This window comes from Pristiophorus japonicus, chromosome 27 (genome assembly GCF_044704955.1).
Source record: "Pristiophorus japonicus isolate sPriJap1 chromosome 27, sPriJap1.hap1, whole genome shotgun sequence".
Classification (NCBI taxonomy): Eukaryota; Metazoa; Chordata; class Chondrichthyes; family Pristiophoridae; genus Pristiophorus; species Pristiophorus japonicus.
Window position 1 is genome coordinate 1,437,787 of NC_092003.1, and position 20,354 is coordinate 1,458,140.

At 57.9% G+C, this 20,354-nt stretch overlaps 1 protein-coding gene across 1 annotated transcript in view; it reads left to right on the forward strand.

Annotated features, from left to right (window-relative positions):
- LOC139239317 (metastasis-associated protein MTA2-like) overlaps nucleotides 1-20,354 on the forward strand; it is a 63,945-nt gene continuing 43,591 nt past the window's right edge. Inside the window, exon 1 of the mRNA XM_070867988.1 lies at nucleotides 1-1,204. Within this exon, the coding sequence (XP_070724089.1) occupies nucleotides 1,177-1,204 (28 nt within the window). The 5' untranslated portion in view covers nucleotides 1-1,176. The remainder of the gene's footprint in view (nucleotides 1,205-20,354) is intronic.

A 20,354-nucleotide genomic window follows, 5' to 3' on the forward strand; every position in this document is an offset into this window, starting at 1 on the left:
GATTCGGAAAGAGAGAGAGAGAGAGAGAGGGGTAAAAAAAAAGACTCGCGGTCACCGCGAGAGAAAATAGAAGAGGCGGCGGGCGGGGGGAGAGAGAAAAGGAAAAAAAAAACATTTAAAAAAACCGGCTAATCGATTATCATCAAAATATAATTGTACTCACTCTGAGAGAAAAGTCGACTCGGGAGGACGGACGAGAGGCAGAGCGAGCGAGCGAGGGCCGGCCGGCAGCCGGCGGGACAAAGTTTACCTCAGGATCTGTGTGTGTGAGAGAGAGAGGGGCCCGGCGGGGCCTCACCCCCCGCGCGGAGCGGGAGCGGGAGCGGGAGCGGACAGCCCTCTCTCTGTGTGTGTGAGAGAGAGCGCGCGAGAGTGAGTGACGGGAGGGCTCGGCGCGCGCTGCACCCCCCCCTCCTCCTCCCGGGGCAACGTTCCATCTCCCGGGGCAACCTTCCATCATCTCCCGGGGCAACCTTCCATCCGCTTGCCCTCGCGCTGCACGGGACACACACACACACTTACACACTTTCTCTTTCTTTCTTTTAATTTTTTTATTTTATCGCCTCTTTTTTTTTACGCAACCCCTTTCTTTCCACCCTTCCGCTGATTGTGCACCCACTTTTATATAATTTATTCACCCCCTGTATTAGTATATATAAAAAAAAAGAGGAAAGATTCCCCCACCCCACACACCAGCCCGCTTTTTTTTTCTTTGCAATTACCTTTCCAGCAAGCCAGCCCTGTTTGTTGGTGCCGGGGTGTGTGCGCGTGCGTGTGTGTGCGCGTGCGCGCGCGTGCTCCCCCCCCCCCCCCCCCCTCCTGCTGCTGTCCGCTCCTCCCGCTCCCGCGCGCGCCCCCCCCGGGGTCAGCCAGCCGCCCGCCCGCGCGCGCTCGCTCTCACTCTCTCACACACACTCACACTCACACTCTCTCTCCCTCTCCCGGGTCCGCATTGTGCCGGCCACCCCCGCCCGCGCCACTGCTGCACTCCCGCCGCGGGGGTCCCGGCCCGGGGTGAGTGAGTGAGTGAGTGAGTGAGGGAAAGGAAAGGAAAGGAAGCGTCTCTTTCACCCCCCCCCTCTCCCCCCGGGGGAGGAGGGCAACGGAGCAGCGAGCTGTCGCTTTAAAAGGGCCGAGGGAAGGAGAGCGAGAGAGAGAGTGAGTTGTGACCCGGAGATGGCGGCCAACATGTACAGGGTCGGAGGTGAGTGAGGGGCCGGGGGGGGGGGGGGGTGGGTGAGGGGTACTGGGGGAAATGTGGGGGGGAGAGGGGGGAGTTTTGGGGGAAATGCAAAGTGAAAGCAGCAAAAGGAAACTCAACCCAGCAGCAGGGGGAGGGAAAGTTGGGCAGGAAAAGGGATTGAGGCTCCCCGGGGGGCTGTTTTCAGAGTCACGGATCGGGGGTCAGGGCGCTGGGGGTCACAGATCAAGGGTCAGGGCGCTGAGGGTCAGGACGCTGGGGGTCACAGATCGAGGGTCGGGGCGCTGGGGGTCACGGATCGAGGGTCAGGGCGCTGGGGGTCACGGATCGGGGTCAGGGCGCTGGGGGGTCACAGATCGAGGGTCAGGGCGCTGGGAGTCAAGGCGCTGGGGGTCACAGATCGAGGGTCAGGGCGCTGGGGGTCACAGATCGGGGGTCAGGGCGCTGGGGGTCACAGATCGGGGGTCAGGGCGCTGGGGGTTACGGATCGAGTGTCAGGGCGCTTGGGGTCAAGGCGCTGGGGATCACAGATCGAGGGTCAGGGCGCTGGGGCTCACAGATCGGGGGACAGGGCGCTGGGGGTCACAGATCGGGGGTCAGGGCGCTGGGGGTCACAGATCGGGGGTCAGGGCGCTGGCGGTCACAGATCGAGGGTCAGGGCGCTGGGGGTCACAGATCGGGGGTCAGGGCGCTGGAGCTCACAGATCGGGGGACAGGGCGCTGGGGGTCAGGGCGCTGGGGGTCACAGATCGAGGGTCAGGGCGCTGGGGGTCACAGATCCAGGGTCAGGGCGCTGGGGGTCACGGATCGAGGGTCAGGGCGCTGGGGGTCACGGATCGGGGTCAGGGCGCTGGGGGGTCACAGATCGAGGGTCAGGGCGCTGGGAGTCAAGGCGCTGGGGGTCACAGATCGAGGGTCAGGGCGCTGGGGCTCACAGATCGGGGGACAGGGCGCTGGGGATCACAGATCGAGGGTCAGGACAGGGCGCTGGGGGTCAGGGCGCTGGGGGTCACAGATCGAGGGTCAGGGCGCTGGGGGTCACAGATCGGGGGTCAGGGCGCTGGGGGTCACAGATCGGGGGTCAGGGCGCTGGGGGTCACAGATCGAGGGTCAAGGCGCTGGTGGTCACAGATCGGGGGTCAGGGCGCTGGGGGTCACAGATCGGAGGGTCAGGGCGCTGGGAGTCAAGGCGCTGGGGGTCACAGATCAAGGGTCAGGGCACTGGGGGTCACAGATCGGGGGTCAGGGCGTTGGGGGTCACAGATCGGGGGTCAGGGCGCTGGTGGTCACAGATCGGGGGTCAGGGCCCTGGGGGTTACGGATCGAGGGTCAGGGCGCTTGGGGTCAAGGCGCTGGGAATCACAGATCAAGGGTCAGGGCGCTGGGGCTCACAGATCGGGGGACAGGGCGCTGGGGGTCACAGACCGAGGGTCAGGGCAGGCCGCTGGGGGTCAGGGCGCTGGGGGTCACAGATCGAGGGTCAGGGCGCTGGGGGTCACAGATCCAGGGTCAGGGCGCTGGGGGTCACAGATCGAGGGTCAAGGCGCTGGTGGTCACAGATCGGGGGTCAGGGCGCTGGGGGTCACAGATCGGGGGTCAGGGCGCTTGGAGTCAAGGCGCTGGGGGTCACAGATCGAGGGTCAGGGCGCTGGGGGTCACAGATCGGGGGTCAGGGCGCTGGGGGTCACAGATCGGGGGTCAGGGCGCTGGTGGTCACAGATCGGGGGTCAGGGCGCTGGGGGTTACGGATCGAGTGTCAGGGCGCTTGGGGTCAAGGCGCTGGGGATCACAGATCGAGGGTCAGGGCGCTGGGGCTCACAGATCGGGGGACAGGGCGCTGGGGGTCACAGATCGGGGGTCAGGGCGCTGTGGGTCACAGATCGGGGGTCAGGGCGCTGGCGGTCACAGATCGAGGGTCAGGGCGCTGGGGGTCACAGATCGGGGGTCAGGGCGCTGGAGCTCACAGATCGGGGGACAGGGCGCTGGGGGTCAGGGCGCTGGGGGTCACAGATCGAGGGTCAGGGCGCCTGGGGTCACAGATCCAGGGTCAGGGCGCTGGGGGTCACAGATCGGGGGTCAGGGCGCTGGGGGTCACAGATCGGGGAACAGGGCGCTGGTGGTCACAGATCGGGGGTCAGGGCGCTGGGGGTCACGGATCGAGGGTCAGGGCGCTGGGAGTCAAGGCGCTGGGGGTCACAGATCGAGGGTCAGGGCGCTGGGGGTCACAGATCGGGGGTCAGGGCGCTGGGGGTCACAGATCGGGGGTCAGGGCGCTGGTGGTCACAGATCGGGGGTCAGGGCGCTGGGGGTTACGGATCGAGTGTCAGGGCGCTTGGGGTCAAGGCGCTGGGGATCACAGATCGAGGGTCAGGGCGCTGGGGCTCACAGATCGGGGGACAGGGCGCTGGGGGTCACAGATCGGGGGTCAGGGCGCTGGGGGTCACAGATCGGGGGTCAGGGCGCTGGCGGTCACAGATCGAGGGTCAGGGCGCTGGGGGTCACAGATCGGGGGTCAGGGCGCTGGAGCTCACAGATCGGGGGACAGGGCGCTGGGGGTCAGGGTGCTGGGGGTCACAGATCGAGGGTCAGGGCGCCTGGGGTCACAGATCCAGGGTCAGGGCGCTGGGGGTCACAGATCGGGGGTCAGGGCGCTGGGGGTCACAGATCGGGGAACAGGGCGCTGGGGGTCACAGATCGGGGAACAGGGCGCTGGTGGTCACAGATCGGGGGTCAGGGCGCTGGGGGTCACGGATCGAGGGTCAGGGCGCTGGGAGTCAAGGCGCTGGGGGTCACAGATCGAGGGTCAGGGCGCTGGGGGTCACAGATCGGGGGTCAGGGCGCTGGGGGTCACAGATCGGGGGTCAGGGCGCTGGTGGTCACAGATCGGGGGTCAGGGCGCTGGGGGTTACGGATCGAGTGTCAGGGCGCTTGGGGTCAAGGCGCTGGGGATCACAGATCGAGGGTCAGGGCGCTGGGGCTCACAGATCGGGGGACAGGGCGCTGGGGGTCACAGATCGGGGGTCAGAGCGCTGGGGGTCACAGATCGGGGGTCAGGGCGCTGGTGGTCACAGATCGAGGGTCAGGGCGCTGGGGGTCACAGATCGGGGGTCAGGGCGCTGGTGGTCACAGATCAAGGGTCAGGGCGCTGGTGGTCACAGATTGGGGGTCAGGGCGCTGGGGGTCACAGATCGGGGTCAGGGCGCTGGGGGGGTCAGGGGTCGGGGCGCCGGGGATCACAAATCGGGGGTCAGGGCGCTGGGGGTCACCGATCTGGGGTCAGAGCACTGGGGGTCACCGATCTGGGGTCAGAGCACTGGGGGTCACAGATCGGGGCTCAGGGCGCTTGGGGTCACAGATCGGGGCTCAGGGCGCTGGGGGTCACGGTGCTGGGGTTCACAGATCGGGGGTCAGGGTGCTGGGGGGTCACAGATCGGGGGTCAGGGCACTGGGGTTCACATCAGGGGGCAGGGCGCTGGGGGTCACAGATCGGGGATCTGGGGGTCGGTACTGGGAGGCACAGATCGGGGGTCGGGACGCTGGGGGTCACATTTCGGGGATCAGGGTACTGGGGGTCACAGATCGAGGGTCAGGGCGCTGGGGGTCACAGATCGGGGGTCAGGGCGCTGGGGGTCACAGATCGGGGGTCAGGGCGCTGGTGGTCACAGATCGGGGGTCAGGGCGCTGGGGGTTACGGATCGAGTGTCAGGGCGCTTGGGGTCAAGGCGCTGGGGATCACAGATCGAGGGTCAGGGCGCTGGGGCTCACAGATCGGGGGACAGGGCGCTGGGGGTCACAGATCGGGGGTCAGGGCGCTGGGGGTCACAGATCGGGGGTCAGGGCGCTGGCGGTCACAGATCGAGGGTCAGGGCGCTGGGGGTCACAGATCAAGGGTCAGGGCGCTGGTGGTCACAGATTGGGGGTCAGGGCGCTGGGGGTCACAGATCGGGGTCAGGGCGCTGGGGGGGTCAGGGGTCGGGGCGCCGGGGATCACAAATCGGGGGTCAGGGCGCTGGGGGTCACCGATCTGGGGTCAGAGCACTGGGGGTCACCGATCTGGGGTCAGAGCACTGGGGGTCACAGATCGGGGCTCAGGGCGCTTGGGGTCACAGATCGGGGCTCAGGGCGCTGGGGGTCACGGTGCTGGGGTTCACAGATCGGGGGTCAGGGTGCTGGGGGGTCACAGATCGGGGGTCAGGGCACTGGGGTTCACATCAGGGGGCAGGGCGCTGGGGGTCACAGATCGGGGATCTGGGGGTCGGTACTGGGAGGCACAGATCGGGGGTTGGGACGCTGGGGGTCACATTTCGGGGATCAGGGTACTGGGGGTCACAGGTCGGGGGTCAGGGCGCTGGGGGTCACGGTACTGTCAGGGCACCGGGGGCTGGGATTGGGGTCACGGTACTGGGGGTCAGGGTTGATGAGCTGCTGAGAAGCTGGTTTTAGATTCGTGGGCCTTTGAGTGGGAATGAGGCTAAACGATTTGGGAAAAGGTGCATATAGGGGCTCTGAGATCGTGTACAGTGAATAGTGGGTCGAAGATTGGGGGTATGGAGCTCGGTGTCTGTGATCGGGGGGTACGGAGCTTGCGGGGTCTGAGCTCGGGAGGTACAGAGCTCGGGGTCTGAGATTGGGGGTTACGGAGCTCAGGGTGTCTGTGATCGGGGGTTACGGAGCTCGGGGTGTCTGTGATCAGAGGGGTACGGAGCTCGGGGTGTCTGTGATCAAAGGGGCACGGAGCTCGGGGTGTCTGTGATCGGGGGGTAAGGAGCTCGGGGTGTCTGTGATCGGGGGGTACGGAGCTCGGGGTGTCTGTGATCGGGGTGGGGGTATGGAGCTCGGGGTGTCTGTGATCAAAGGGGCACGGAGCTCGGGGTGTCTGTGATCGGGGGCTACGGAGCTCGGGATGTCTGTGATCGGGGGGGGGAGGTACGAAGCTCGGGGTGTCTGTGATCGGGGGGTGGTATGGAGCTCGAGGTGTCTGTGATCGGGGGGGGGTACGGAGCTCGGGGTATCTGTGATCAGCGGGTACGGAGCTCGGGGTGTCTGTGATCGGGGGGTACGGAGCGCGGGGTGTCTGTGATCGGGGGTGCGTACGGAGCTCGGGGTGTCTGTGATCGGGGGGGGCGGTACGGAGCTCGGGGTGTCTGTGATCGGGGGTGTGGTATGGAGCTCGAGGTGTCTGTGATCAGGGGGGGGGGGCTACGGAGCTCGGGATGTCTGTGATCGGGGGGGGGAGGTACGAAGCTCGGGGTGTCTGTGATCGGGGGGTGGTATGGAGCTCGAGGTGTCTGTGATCGGGGGGGGGGGTACGGAGCTCGGGGTATCTGTGATCAGCGGGTACGGAGCTCGGGGTGTCTGTGATCGGGGGGTACGGAGCTTGGGGTGTCTGTGATCGGGGGTGCGTACGGAGCTCGGGGTGTCTGTGATCGGGGGGGGCGGTACGGAGCTCGGGGTGTCTGTGATCGGGGGTGTGGTATGGAGCTCGAGGTGTCTGTGATCAGGGGGGTACGGAGCTCGGGGTGTCTGTGATCGGGGGGGGGGGGTGTACGGAGCTCGGGGTGTCTGATCAGCGGGTACGGAGCTCGGGGTGTCTGTGATCGGGGGGTACGGAGCTTGCGGGGTCTGAGCTCGGGAGGTACAGAGCTCGGGGTCTGAGATCGGGGGTTACGGAGCTCGGGGTGTCTGTGATCAGAGGGGTACGGAGCTCGGGGTGTCTGTGATCAAAGGGGCTCGGGGTGTCTGTGATCGGGGGGTAAGGAGCTCGGGGTGTCTGTGATCGGGGGGTACGGAGCTCGGGGTGTCTGTGATCGGGGGGGGGGGGGGGTACGGAGCTCGGGGTGTCTGTGATCAAAGGGGCACGGAGCTCGGGGTGTCTGTGATCGGGGGGTGGTATGGAGCTCGAGGTGTCTGTGATCGGGGGGGGGGGTACGGAGCTCGGGGTATCTGTGATCAGCGGGTACGGAGCTCGGGGTGTCTGATCGGGGGGTACGGAGCTCGGGGTGTCTGTGATCGGGGGTGCGTACGGAGCTCGGGGTGTCTGTGATCGGGGGGGGGGTGTACGGAGCTCGGGGTGTCTGATCAGCGGGTACGGAGCTCGGGGTGTCTGTGATCGGGGGGTACGGAGCTCGGGGTGTCTGTGATCGGGGGTGCGTACGGAGCTCGGGGTGTCTGTGATCGGTGGGGGGCGGGTACGGAGCTCGGGGTGTCTGTGATCAGCGGGTACGGAGCTCGGGGTGTCTGTGATCGGGGGGGTATGGAATTTGTGGGTACAGAGCTCGGGGTTTCTGTGATCGGGGGGTACGGTGCTCGGGGTGTCTGTGATCAGGGGGTACGGAGCTCGGGGTGTCTGTGATCGGGGGTACGGAGCTCGGGGTGTCTGTGATCGGGGGGGCGTACGGAGCTCGGGGTGTCTGTGATCGGGGGGCCGGTACGGAGCTCGGGGTGTCTGTGATCGGGGGGGCGTTCGGAGCTCGGGGTGTCTGTGATCGGGGGGAGCGGTACGGAGCTCGGGGTGTCTGTGATCGGAGGGGGCGTACGGAGCTTGGGGTGTCTGATCGGGGGGAACGGTACGGAGCTCGGGGTGTCTGTGATCGGGGGGGGGCATACGGAGCTTGGGGTACCTGATAGGTGGGTACGGAGCTCGGGGTGTCTGTGATTGGAGGGTACGGAGCTCGGGGTGTCTGATCGGGGGGTACGGAGCTCGGGGTGTCTGTGATCGGGAGGTACGGAGCTCGGGGTGTCTGATCAGGGGGTATGGAGCTAAGGGGGTCCAAGATTGGGGGTACGTAGCTAAGGGGGTCTGAGATCGGGGGGGGGGGTCTGAGATCGCGGGATATTGAGCAGAAAGTTAGTCTGAAATTGCAATAATGAATAAATAGGGTGTCCAAGAATGGGCAAAAAGAGGGGTTCTAATATTGGGGAACTTGCTCAAAGCGGTTGGGGTAAGAATGCAAAGGGGGACTGGAGGTTGGGGCAGTGGGCAGGAAACGTGTCGGAGATTTATAAAAGAGGATGGGGGGGGTGGAGGGAGAATCGTAAAGGTAAAATACCACCCCGAGATTGGAGGCTCAAACTGCCCGAAGTGTGTACGCATGAAATTACAATACCATGTGGGCAAAGATAGCGCGGCGGGGAGGCGGATGGAGGAATCGTTTCTGGGTGCAGGCACAGAGGAGGCGATTGGGGGTGGCGGGGGGGACAGAAGGGATCACGGGGGGGGGGGGGGGGGGGGTGAAGAGAGGGAAAGCTACAAGTTGAAAGCAGGCTAGAGTTTTTAAGCTGCCGAGAATTGAGGAAGGGAGGGAGTTACTCGAATTCCCTGGAGAGAAATTGAGGAGTTTTGTGTGTGTGTGTTTGTGGAACATTGCAGAGTGAGGCTGGCTTTGTGAAAGACTCCTGTCACAGATCCGAGCCAGTTATCATAAAACAAGGCCTGTGTTCCCTACCTTCACAGTGGCTTCAAGTAACTCGCACTGGAATATTTGCATGTACCTGATCTCTTGCCACCAGCTTGAGTCCAAACAAAATACAAGAGAGTGGCAAGGATAGGGAGCACGTTTGCGGGAGGGGTGGCTGGTGAATTAAAATTCTCGCGCGGCCCAAACAACTCGACAAGAGAAAGCTTGGTGGCTGACACATTTGAGAGGGTGTTAAAGAAATATATATATATTCGGCCCTTGGCTGTATCGAGGCCCGAGCTGAGGCCTCACTGGGCCACGAGAGAGAACCAGGAAATCGAGGGGTCGTTGCCTTTGATCTGTGACGACATTCCAAAGACGAGGTGCCTGTTGAGATTAACACAGCTCGGGTGTGTCGCTGCAATCTGTCGGGCTTGGCCCGAGAGTGTAGAATAATAAGACTTCTCTTAATCAGAGGCCGTTGGTTAGAGAGGACTGGGTTCCCAGGCTCTGGGTTTGTGCACAATTGGTGGTCGTGCGGTGCTATGAATTTCTCCTATTTCCCCCCCCCCTCCCCCAGCCCTTTAAACCATCGCTTGTATCTGCTTCTTGTGGGGAGGGGGAAAGGTTGTGTCCTTTATACATACAGGCGTATGTGACTGCCATGTAGTCTCCCGAGTGATGCAAAAAAAAACAGGGCTAAAAGGGGGAAAGATACACTGGGAAATTTCTCTCCAAACCACCCCCCAGCTGATCAGACCCCAGTCCATGAGATCACACAACCGCGTGTTGTGTACAAAAGACTTCCCGTCGATATGATGTGATCTCTGCCTCAGTCAGGAACCCCAGTCCTGCTCCCTCTTGAAGGCAGCAACAAGCCGCATTTAAAGCACTTGCTCCCTCCTCTCCACAGACGTCCATCATGCTTCCCGAGTCTGCGTCATTCGCGCCGGGCCTAGCAACGGTCATTTATACCACGCCTTTAACGTACTAAATCGGCCCCGGGCGCTTCACAGGAGCGTAATCAGACAAAATTCACACCGAGCCGCATAAGGAGATATTGAGACAGGTGACCAACTGCTGGGACAAAGAGGTCGGTTTTAAGGAGCGTCTTAAAGGAGGAGAGAGGTGGAGAGGTTTAGGGAGGGAGTTCCAGAGCTTGGGGCCCAGGCAGATGAAGGCACGGCTGCCAATGGTGGAGCGATGGAAATCGGGGGATGGGCAAGTGGCCAGAATTGGAGGAGGGCAGAGATGTCGGAGGTGGGTGGGGGGGGGGTTGGGGCTGGAGGGGGTTACAGAGATAGGGAGGGTTGTAGGGCTGGAGGAGGTTACAGAGATAGGGAGGGGTGTAGGGGCTGGAGAGGGTTACAGAGATAGGGAGGGGTGTAGGGCTGGAGGAGGTTACAGAGCTAGGGAGGGGTGTAGGGGCTGGAGAGGGTTACAGAGATAGGGAGGGGTGTAGGGGCTGGAGGAGGTTACAGAGATAGGGAGGGGTATAGGGACTGGAGAGGGTTACAGAGATAGGGAGGAGTATAGGGGCTGGAGAGGGTTACAGAGATAGGGAGGGGTGTAGGGGCTGGAGAAGGTTACAGAGATAGGGAGGGGTGTAGGGGCTGGAGAGGGTTACAGAGATAGGGAGGGGTGTAGGGGCTGGAGGAGGTTACAGAGATAAGGTGGGGGGGGGCGGGGGGGGGGGCGAGGATGGAGAATTTTATAATCGAGGCATTGCCGGACCGGGAGCCAATGTAGGTCAGCGAGCACAGGGGTGATGGGTGAGTGGGACTGGGTGCGAGTTGGGACACGGGGTGATGGGGAGTGAGTGAGTGAGGGAGAGAGAAAGGGAGTGAGTGTGAGGGAGAGAGAAAGGGAGTGAGTGTGAGGGAGAGAGAAATGGAGTGAGTGTGTGAGAGAGAGTGAGGGAGAGAGAGAGATAGGGAGTGAGTGTGTGAGGGAGAGAGAGAGAAAGGGAGTGAGTTGGGATGCAGGGCTGCAGAGGGTGGAAGGCGAGTGGCCAGTGGCTCGGGCCCAGCCTCGCCCGACAGCGGGCACAAGTTCCATCTGGGATCGCTATTGATGTTGGTTGAGGGACACCGGGGGAAACTCACCTGCTCCTCTTCGAATAGTGGCCATAGAATCTTTTACACCCACCTGAGAGGGCAGACGGGGCCTCGGTTTAACGTCTCATCCGAAAGATGGCCCCTCCGACAGTGCGGCGCTCCCTCAGTACAGCCCCTCCGACAGTGCGGCGCTCCCTCAGTACAGCTCCTCCGACAGTGCGGCGCTCCCTCAGTACCGCTCCTCCGACATTGCGGCGCTCCCTCAGTACTGCCCCTCTGACAGTGCGGCGCTCACTCAGTACCGGCAATGGGAGTGTAGGCCTGGATATAGTGCTTGAGACTCTGGAGCGGGAATCCTCCTGTACAGGTTTAAGTAGGCTGATGATGAGCCTGCAGTCATGATTGTGAGTATCTAATGGTATCGTTTGTGAGGCCCTTTACGTTGTAAGGGTGTAGTTGAGTAAAGTACAGCATTTATATATGATAAAAGTGCCTAAAGGTATCTTGCTCTGTAATAAGAGAGGAGTATATCTCGTGGACCCTCTACCATGGGATCCCGGGCTTCCGGAAAGTTCGTCTGGTTTCAATTCTCCATGGGAGCAGTGTGCTGAGAATTCTGTGCTCCGTATTCTTTATGCTTTCAGTGACTCACTAACCTGTTGACTAGTTTTAAGAGATTTTCTGCAATGATAACATCGGCTTCACTTGAATGATTTTCAGGGATCCCTGGGAGTGTGTCACTGTTTACAGTGGGGTCACCGGGCGTGTATCAGTATTTACAGGGGGTCACCGGGTGTATGTCAGTATTGACAGGGGGTCCCCGGGAATGTGTCAGTATTGACAGGGGGTCCCTGGGAGTGTGTCAGTATTGACAGGGGGTCCCCGGGAGTGCGTCGGTACATAAGAAATAGGAGCAGGAGTAGGCCATACGGCCCCTCGAGCCTGCTCTGCCATTTAATACGATCATGGCTGATCCGATCATGGATTCAGCTCCACTTCCCAGCCCGCTCCCCATAACCCTTATTTCCTTATCGGTTAAGAAACTGTCTATCTCTGTCCTAAATTTATTCAATGTCCCAGCTTCCACAGGCAGCGAATTCCACAGATTTACAACCCTCTGAGAGAAGAAATTCCTCCTCATCCCAGTTTTAAATGGGCGGCCCCTTATTCATAGATTATGCCCCCTAGTTCTAGTCTCCCCCATCAATGGAAACATCCTCTCTGCATCCACCTTGTCAAGCCCCCTCATAATCTTATACGTTTCGATAAGATCACCTCTCATTCTTCTGAATTCCAATGAGTAGAGGCCCAACCTCCTCAACCTTTCCTCATAAGTCAACCCCCTCATCTCCAGAATCAACCGAGTGAACCTTCTCTGAAGGTTCCAAAGCAAATATATCCTTTCTTAAATATGGAAACCAAAACTGCACGCAGTACTCCAGGTGTGGCCTCGCCAATACCCTGTATAACTGTAGCAAGACTTCCCTGCTTTTATACTCCATCCACTTTGCAATAAAGGCCAAGATTCCATTGGCCTTCCTGATCACTTGCTGTACCTGCATACTAACCTTTTGTGTTTCATGCACAAGTACCCCCAGGTCCCGCTGTACTGCGGCACTTTGCAATTTTTCTCCATTTAAATAATAACTAGCTTTTCGATTTTTTTTTTTCTGACAAACTGCATAACCTCACACTAACCAACATTTGACTCCATCCTGGAGTGTGTCAGTAGTTTCAGGGGGTCCCCGGGTGTGTGTGTCAGTATTTACAGGGGGTTCCCGGGAGTGTGTCTATCTTTACAGGGGGATCCCGGGAGTGTGTCAGTATTTACAGGAGGTCCCCGGGAGTGTGTCAGTATTTACAGGGGGATCCCGGGAGTGTGTCAGTATTTACAGGAGGTCCCCGGGGAGTGTGTCAGTATTTACAGCGGGTTCCCGGGAGTGTGTCAGTATTTACAGGGGGTCCTCGGAAGTGTGTCCGTATTTACAGGGGGTCCCCGGGAGTGTGTCAGTATTTACAGGGGGTTCCCAGGAGTGTGTCAGTATTTACAGGGGGTCCCCGGGAGTGTGTCCGTATTTACAGGGGGTCCCCGGGAGTGTGTCCATATTTACAGGGGTTCCCCGGGAGTGTATCTATTTACAGAGGGTCCCCAGGGGAGTTTCAGTATTCACAGGTGGTCCCCGGGAGTGTGTCAGTATTTACAGGGGGTCCCCGGGAGTGTGTCAGTATTTACATGGGGTTCCCAGGAGTGTGTCCATATTTACAGGGGGTCCCCGGGAGTGTTTCCGTATTTACAGGGGGTCCCCGGGAGTGTGTCCATATTTACAGGGGGTCCCCGGAAGTGTATCTATTTACAGAGGGTCCCCAGGGGAGTGTCAGTATTCACAGGTGGTCCCCAGGAGTGTGTCAGTGTTTAAAGATGGTTCCCCGGGAGTGTGTCAGTATTTACAGGGGGTTCCCCAGGAGTGTGCCAGTATTTACAGGGGGTTCCCTGGGAGTATGTAGTATCCCGCAACACAGGAGGTGGCCATTCGTCCCATCGAGTCTGTGCTGGCTCTGTGACACAGCGATCCCATCAGTCTCACTCCCCCCTGCTCTTTCCCCACAGCCCGGCAAATATTTTCCTTCTCAAGATGACGAGAGGTTTTGATGGATCGTAGGTAGAGGGAAAACCTTTCCCACTGGCGAGTGGGTTAATAACCAGGGGTTATAGATTTAAAATCATTGGTAAAAGACTTCGAGCGGCGATGAGGATAAATGTTATCAGGATCTGGAACGCTCTGCCTGGAAAGGTGTTGGAAGCTGGTTCAATCGATAGGGAGTTGAGGGTGTGGAATTTGCAGGATAATGGAGAAAAGGCGAGGGGTCGGGGATTAAGCACGGCTGATCTTTCAGAGACGGCATAGGTAGGATGAGCCTAATGACCGCCTTTGGCGATGTAAGGTTCAATGACTCTTTAAGTTTATATCCAATTCCCGGTTTGAAAGTCACTATTGAATCTGCTCCCACCGCCCTTTCAGGCAGCGTGTTCCCGATCACAACAACTCGCTGCGTAAAAACATTCTCCTCGTCTCCCCCTCTGGTTCCATCGCCGATTATCGTCAATCCGTGTCCCTCTGGTTACCGGCCCTCCTGCCCCTGGGAACAGTTTCTCCCGATCTACTCCCTGCAGGACTTTGAACACCTCGATTAAATCTCCCCTTAACCCTCTGTGCTCGAAGGAGACCAACCCCGGCTTCTCCGGTCGCTCCACGTCCCTGAAGTCCCCCATCCCCCGGGACCGTTCTGATCAATCTCCGCGGCATCCTCTACGGGACCTTGATATCCTCCCTAAAGTGCGGTGCCCAGAGTTGGCCACAATTCCCCAGCCGGGGCCCAGCCGGGTTCTGCACCAGTTGTGCTCTAACTGGACTCTGACTGGGGAGTGGGAGCTGAGGATACAGCGGGCGCTGGCTGTGAGAACTCGACAGTCGGGTGTTGTCTCTCTTCCAGGCACAAACAGTCGAAAGGGCCACTTGGATGGGAATGGGTGTTGCCTGTGGAGCCATGAGTCACCACCATGGAGGGAAGAGGAAATGATTGTCAGGGTGGGAGGAGAATGCATGTGCGACCCGCAGTGAATTGTGCGAGTCGCACACATGTGGAACAAGGAAGCGTTGTCATTGCAGTTGTTGCTCTGCCCCGTGTGTGGTGGAGAGGGGGCAGGGTGTTTGTCGATTGTGTGGGGGGCGATGGGGCAGTGGGGGTGGTGTTTGCCGATCTGTGTGTGGGGTGCGGCAGGGGAGGGGGTCACTGGCAGCGCTGTGACAGGCCGGGGGTGTTGCTGTGTTGGTTTTGTTCTGCGGGGGTGAAAGAGGGCTTCCTGTAATTGTGCCTTGCTTATTTTCTCGTGCTCCCCTTTCTGGAGCATTAATGACACCCTGAAGGAAACTCGGTGCACGTCTAGGCCTGTGCCTGTCTGTGAGTGTGACTCTGTCTGTGTGCGTGTGCTTGCCTGCCTGTGCATCTCTGTCTGTCTGTCTGTCGTCGGGGTGTGTGCCTGTGCGTCTCTGCCTGTGTGTGTGACTGTCTGCTTGTGTGTGTGAGATTCTGTCTGTTCCTGTGTGTGTGTATCTGGGTGTGTGCCTGCCTGTGTGTGTCTCTGTCTGTCAGGGTGTGTGTGACTGTCTGCCTGTGTGAACGTCTCTGTGTGTATGCCTGTGTCGTCGGGGTGTGTGCCTGTGCATCTCTGTCTGTCTGTGTGTGTGTGTGTGTGTGTGTGTATGGTGCATTGTGTCTGTGTGTGTGTGTGTGTTTGGTGCGTGGTGTATGGGTGTGTGTATCTATTATCCAGGTGTGTGCCTGTGCACATCTGTGTGTGTGTGGTGCGGGCACGCTGTGTCTGTGTGTGTGTCTGGGTGTGCAGGAGCACCTGTTTCCCGAGGGGGATGACTGTCTCTGTAGGGCCGTCCTCGCTGAGCCCAGCCAGCTGTTGGCTTTGGTTTATGTTTTTACAATGCGGAAACCGAAGCAGAGACTCCGAGTGGGTATTGTTGTTCTCTGCCCCCTCAGCTGTTGCTGAAAATCGATCCCTTCAACTCAAATCTTCTCCGTAACTTCTCTTCCTTCCTGACCCCCTCCCCCTCCCCGTCCTCTCCTGAAAATGTTGATTCTACCAGGTTGCCTCTCTGGTATATCGCCCGTCACTCCTGTGCGGGCCACGACGGCGAGTCTCTGCGAGCTATTCAACTGCGGAGGGCATCGGAGGCGAGCCCATGCTTGCAGTCATCCACAAATTCACATGGGTGCACTCTCCCCGCGGGGCCAGTAATCCTGGCTGATTTCCCCCACCCCCCTTCCTAGCCTTAATGCGGGCACTGAGTCCAATTGTAGAACCCCCACTGCCCTGCCCAACGTTGGATCACTCAACATAGACCCCAAATTGAACCGAGGAACTTGATGCCCCTGTATCTTCCAGTTCCCCACTGTGCTGTGCAGTGCAGTGCACTTAACATGAGGTGTTGTGGGCGGGAAGGGTTATTTTTTACTGTATTGGTTGTAGTATGTGTATCATTTTACAAAGTTGTTTGTTCTCGGTCCATCGCCCCCGCCCACACTCACACCGTGCCATTCCCCGGTTGATTTTGCCCAGACATTGTGTACTGTGCATAATGTCTGGCTGGCCTCTCCTGCAAATGTTTCACTGTATCCAGCCACGAGGATGTGAACGAAATGAAAGAAAGACTTGCATTTATATAGCACCTTTCACGTCCCAAAGCACTTTACAGCCAGTGAAGTACTTCTGATGTTTAGTCACTGTTGTAACGTAGGAAAAGCGGCGGAGAATTTGCACATAGTAAGCTCCCCCAAACAGCAATGTAATAAAATTCAGATCATCTGTTTTAGTGATGTTGGTTGAGGGATAAATATTGGCCCCAGGATACCGGGGAGAACTCTCCTGCTCTTCTTCGAAATAGTGCCATGGGATCTTTTACATTCACCCGAGAGGGAAGACAGGGCCTTGGTTTAATGTCTCATCCGAAAGACAGCACCTCCGACAGTGCAGCGCTATCAAAGGGGCAGTACTGAGGGAGCGGCGCACTGTCGGAGGGGCAGTACTGAGGGAACACCGCGCTGTCAGAGGGGCAGTACTGAGGGAGCGCGGCACTGTCGGAGGGTCGGTACTGAGGGAACCGTCGGAGGATCGGTACTGAGGGAGCGCCGCACTGTCGGAGGGGCGGTACTGAGGGAGTGCCGCACTGTCGGAGGAGCAGTACTGAGGGAGCGCCGCACTGTCGGAGGGGCAGTACTGAGGGAACGTCGCACTGTCGGAGGATTGGTACTGGGGGAACGCCGTACTGTCGGAGTGTCGCACTGTCGAGGGAGCGCCGTACTGAGGGAGCGCCGCACTGTCGGAGGGGCAGTACTGAGGGAGTGCCGCACTGTCGGAGGGGCAGTACTGAGGGAGCGCCGCACTGTCGAGGAGAGGCAGTACTGAGGGAGCGCCGCACTGTCGGAGGGGCAGTACTGAGGGAGCGCCGCACTGTCGGAGGGGCAGTACTGAGGGAGCGCCGCACTGTCGGAGGGGCAGTACTGAGGGAGCGCCGCACTGTCGGAGGGGCAGTACTGAGGGAGCGCCGCACTGTCGGAGGGGCAGTACTGAGGGAGCGCCGCTCCTGTCTTTTCGGATGTGACGTTGAACCAAAACTGAATCGAATTTAAAAGATGCCACGGTCAGCATTTCCACCCTGAGGTGCGCAGCCGCGGTTAAATCTCGAGGACCTGCGCAGGCCGCTCACCGGCCGTTACATTGGCAATAACGCGCATGCGCAGAGATGTAATGTGACTGCGCGTTAAAAGAAACAGGCCACCCAGAACAAAGTGCAGCTTACGGGGAACGTTGATCGTGGAGCAGGGCATTCTCCTGGGAGCCTACCCAACATTCAGTGCCCAAAACACCTCCACGAAAAGCTCTTGGGCACTTGTCCCAATGTGTCCCTCCATGTCTGATTTACCCTGCTGTGAAGCACCTTGGGACGTTGGACTATGTTAAAGGCGCTGTATAAATGCGAGTTGCTGTTTGATAGGGCTCTTCCTCCTTCCCATCCCAAGATTGTCGCTCGTTTTTAAAAGGACTGAATGCCTGGCATGGGCCAATCTGTAACTCCTGGTTGTGTCCGGGCGTGTAAGCCTGGCTCCCAGATGACTCACTTTCCCAGCTTTTCTGTCCTCCACACTCACTGCCTCCGGGAAAGTGCTTTGGTCCAATCGAACCAGGCTCGGGGGAGAAATTCCTTTGTGGAGAATCACAGGCCGGACTCGCTCAATGTGGAAAGGCCTCGATTTGAGAATTCTTCTGATTTATTTTTTAAATCCTTGGAACATCCCCTTTCCTGTCCAATAATTGCTTGCCGGGGCGCAGTATTAGCTGCCAGCTGTATCTCGGTGCTCTTGATGTGTGAGTGTCGGCAGGACATGATACCATGTGCATTCAGTCATAGGCAGTCCCTCGGAATCGAGGAAGACTTGTTTCTACTCTAACAATGAGTCCTTAGGTGGTTGAACAGTCCAATACGGGAATAACAGTCACTGTCACAGGTGGGGCAGCTAGTCGTTGAGGGAAAGGGTGGGCCTGGCTAAGCTGTACTCCTACTCTTGCCTGATGTCCGCACGCACCTCCTGTGTGATTATTTTGTCTCTTTCCTCTGTCTTCCGATGTTGCACACCCTCCCAGGCTAGGTGTCACAGAATGTTACCGCACGGGAGGAGGCCATTGGGCCCATCGAGCCCGTGCTGTGCCGGCTCTGTGACAGAGCGATCCAATTAGTCCCACCACCCCCCCCTGCTCTTTCCCCACAGCCCCGGCACATTTCTTCTGTCCCAGTATTGATCCAATTCCCGGTTTGAAAGTCACGATTGAATCTGCTCCCACCGCCCTTTCAGGCAGCGCGTTCCCGATCACAACAACTCGCTGCGTAAAAACATTCTCCTCGTCTCCCCCTCTGGTTCCATCGCCGATTATCGTCAATCCGTGTCCCTCTGGTTCCCTTCTGCCCCCGGGAACAGTCTCTCCTGATTTACTCTGTTAGAACCCCTCGTGATTTTGAACACCGCGATCAAATCTCCCCCTTAACCTCTACTCTAAGGAGAACAATCCCGGAGTGTAGAATGTTTCAGTGTAAGGGGTGTCACAGTTGTGTAGAGCGGACCAGTTGGGCTGGGTGCGCTTTGCCTTTCCGCCATGGTTCATTGTTCATAGGTTTATATGTAACCTTCAGGGCTGCTGACCGAGGGCCGTGCAGCTCTTTGTCGGCTGATGTGGACACGATGGGCCGAAATGGCCTCCTTCTGCCTTGTAAATTTCTATGTTTCTCCAGTCTCTCCATGTAACTGAAGCCCCCCCCCCCACATCCCATGTAACATTCTATATGGCAGCATATATTATTTCCATTTGTGTGAGCTGATTTACCAGGGGAGGGTTGCTCATGGGCAACCTGGGATGTGGAGCGAGGCGCGAGGGCTGACTTGCCAACCTGCTCTGTCCCTTTAAGGGCACTGCTCAGGTACTCCTTGGGGAAGTGGTCTAAATGGGCCTTGATGTCAATTAGAAGCTAATTATAGTTGGACGTTTCTCTGGATTGACAGCCACTTGGCCACTCTTCGCACTGTATCAGCAGCCCTTCAAGGTCAAAAAACCCCAGCAGGAAATAACTGGGTTTTTTGTTCATTTTGTATCTATTCAAAGGATTGTTCCATTGTGATTTGGTGCTTCATGCAAGGTCGACTAATACTTTTATATAAATGGATAGAGAGAGGGTTGGCGAGGGAGGGAGAGAGGGGCGGTACTGAGGGAGCACCGCACTGTCGGAGGTGCCGACTTTTGGATGAGACATTAAACCAAGGCCCTGTCTGTGTTTTCAAGTGGATGTAAAAGATCCCGTGACACTATTTCTCAGAAGAGCAGGGGAGTTATCCCCGATGTCCTTGGGACCAATATTTATCCCTCATTTAACATTTTAAAAAACAGATTACCTGGGTCATTATCACATTGCTGTGTGTGGGAGCTTGCTGTGCACAAATTGGCTGCTGCATTTCCCACATTACAACAGCGACTACACTCCAAAAGTACTTCATTGGCTGTGAAGCGCTTTGAGACGTCGTGATGTGGTGGTAGGCACTATATAAATGTAAAGGGCTTTTTCTCTTTCTTTTTTCATTCATCCTTTCCGTCTTTGAAATGGTTTGTGATTTTTTTTCTACATTCGAGGTAGCAGGACAGTTCAATAAGGACATTAAAACGGCATATGGAATGCTTTCCTTATTAGTCAAGGCATGGAATACAAGAGCAGGGAGGTTATGCTTGAACTGTATAAAACACTGGTTAGGCCACAGCTGGAGTACTGCGTGCAGTTCTGGTCACCGCATTACAGGAAGGATGTGATTGCACGAGAGAGGGTACAAAGGAGATTTACCAGGATGTTGCCTGGACTGGGAGATTTTAGCTATAAAGAAAGATTGGATAGGCTGGGGTTGTTTTCTTTGGAACAGAGGAGACTGAGGGGAGATTTAATTTGAGGTGTATAAAATTTTGAGGGGCCTAGATAGAGTGGATAGGAAGGGCCTTTTGTGAGAGGAGGACACAAATAATCTGCAAAAGGACATAGGCAGGCTAAGTGAGTGGGCAAAAATTTGGCAGATGGAGTATAATGTGGGAAAGTGTGAGGTCATGCACTTTGGCAGAAAAAAAATCAAAGAGCAAGTTATTATTTAAATGGAGAAAGATTGCAAAGTGCCGCAGTACAGCAGGACCTGGGGGTCCTTGTGCATGAAACACAAAAGGATAGTATGCAGGTACAGCAAGTGATCAGGAAGGCCAATGGTATCTTGGCCTTTATTGCAAAGGGGATGGAGTATAAAAGCAGGGAAGCCTTGCTCCAGTTATACAGGGTATTGGTGAGGCCACACCTGCAATACTGTGTACGGTTTTGGTTTACATATTTACGAAAGGATATACTTGCTTTGGAGGCAGTTCAGAGAAGGTTCACTCGGTTGATTCCGGGGATGAGGGGGTTGACTTATGAGGAAAGGTTGAGGAGGTTGGGCCTCTACTCATTGGAATTCAGAAGAATGAGAGGTGATCTTATCGAAACGTATAAGATTATGAGGGGGCTTGACAAGGTGGATGCAGAGAGGATGGGGGAGACTAGAACCAGAGGACAT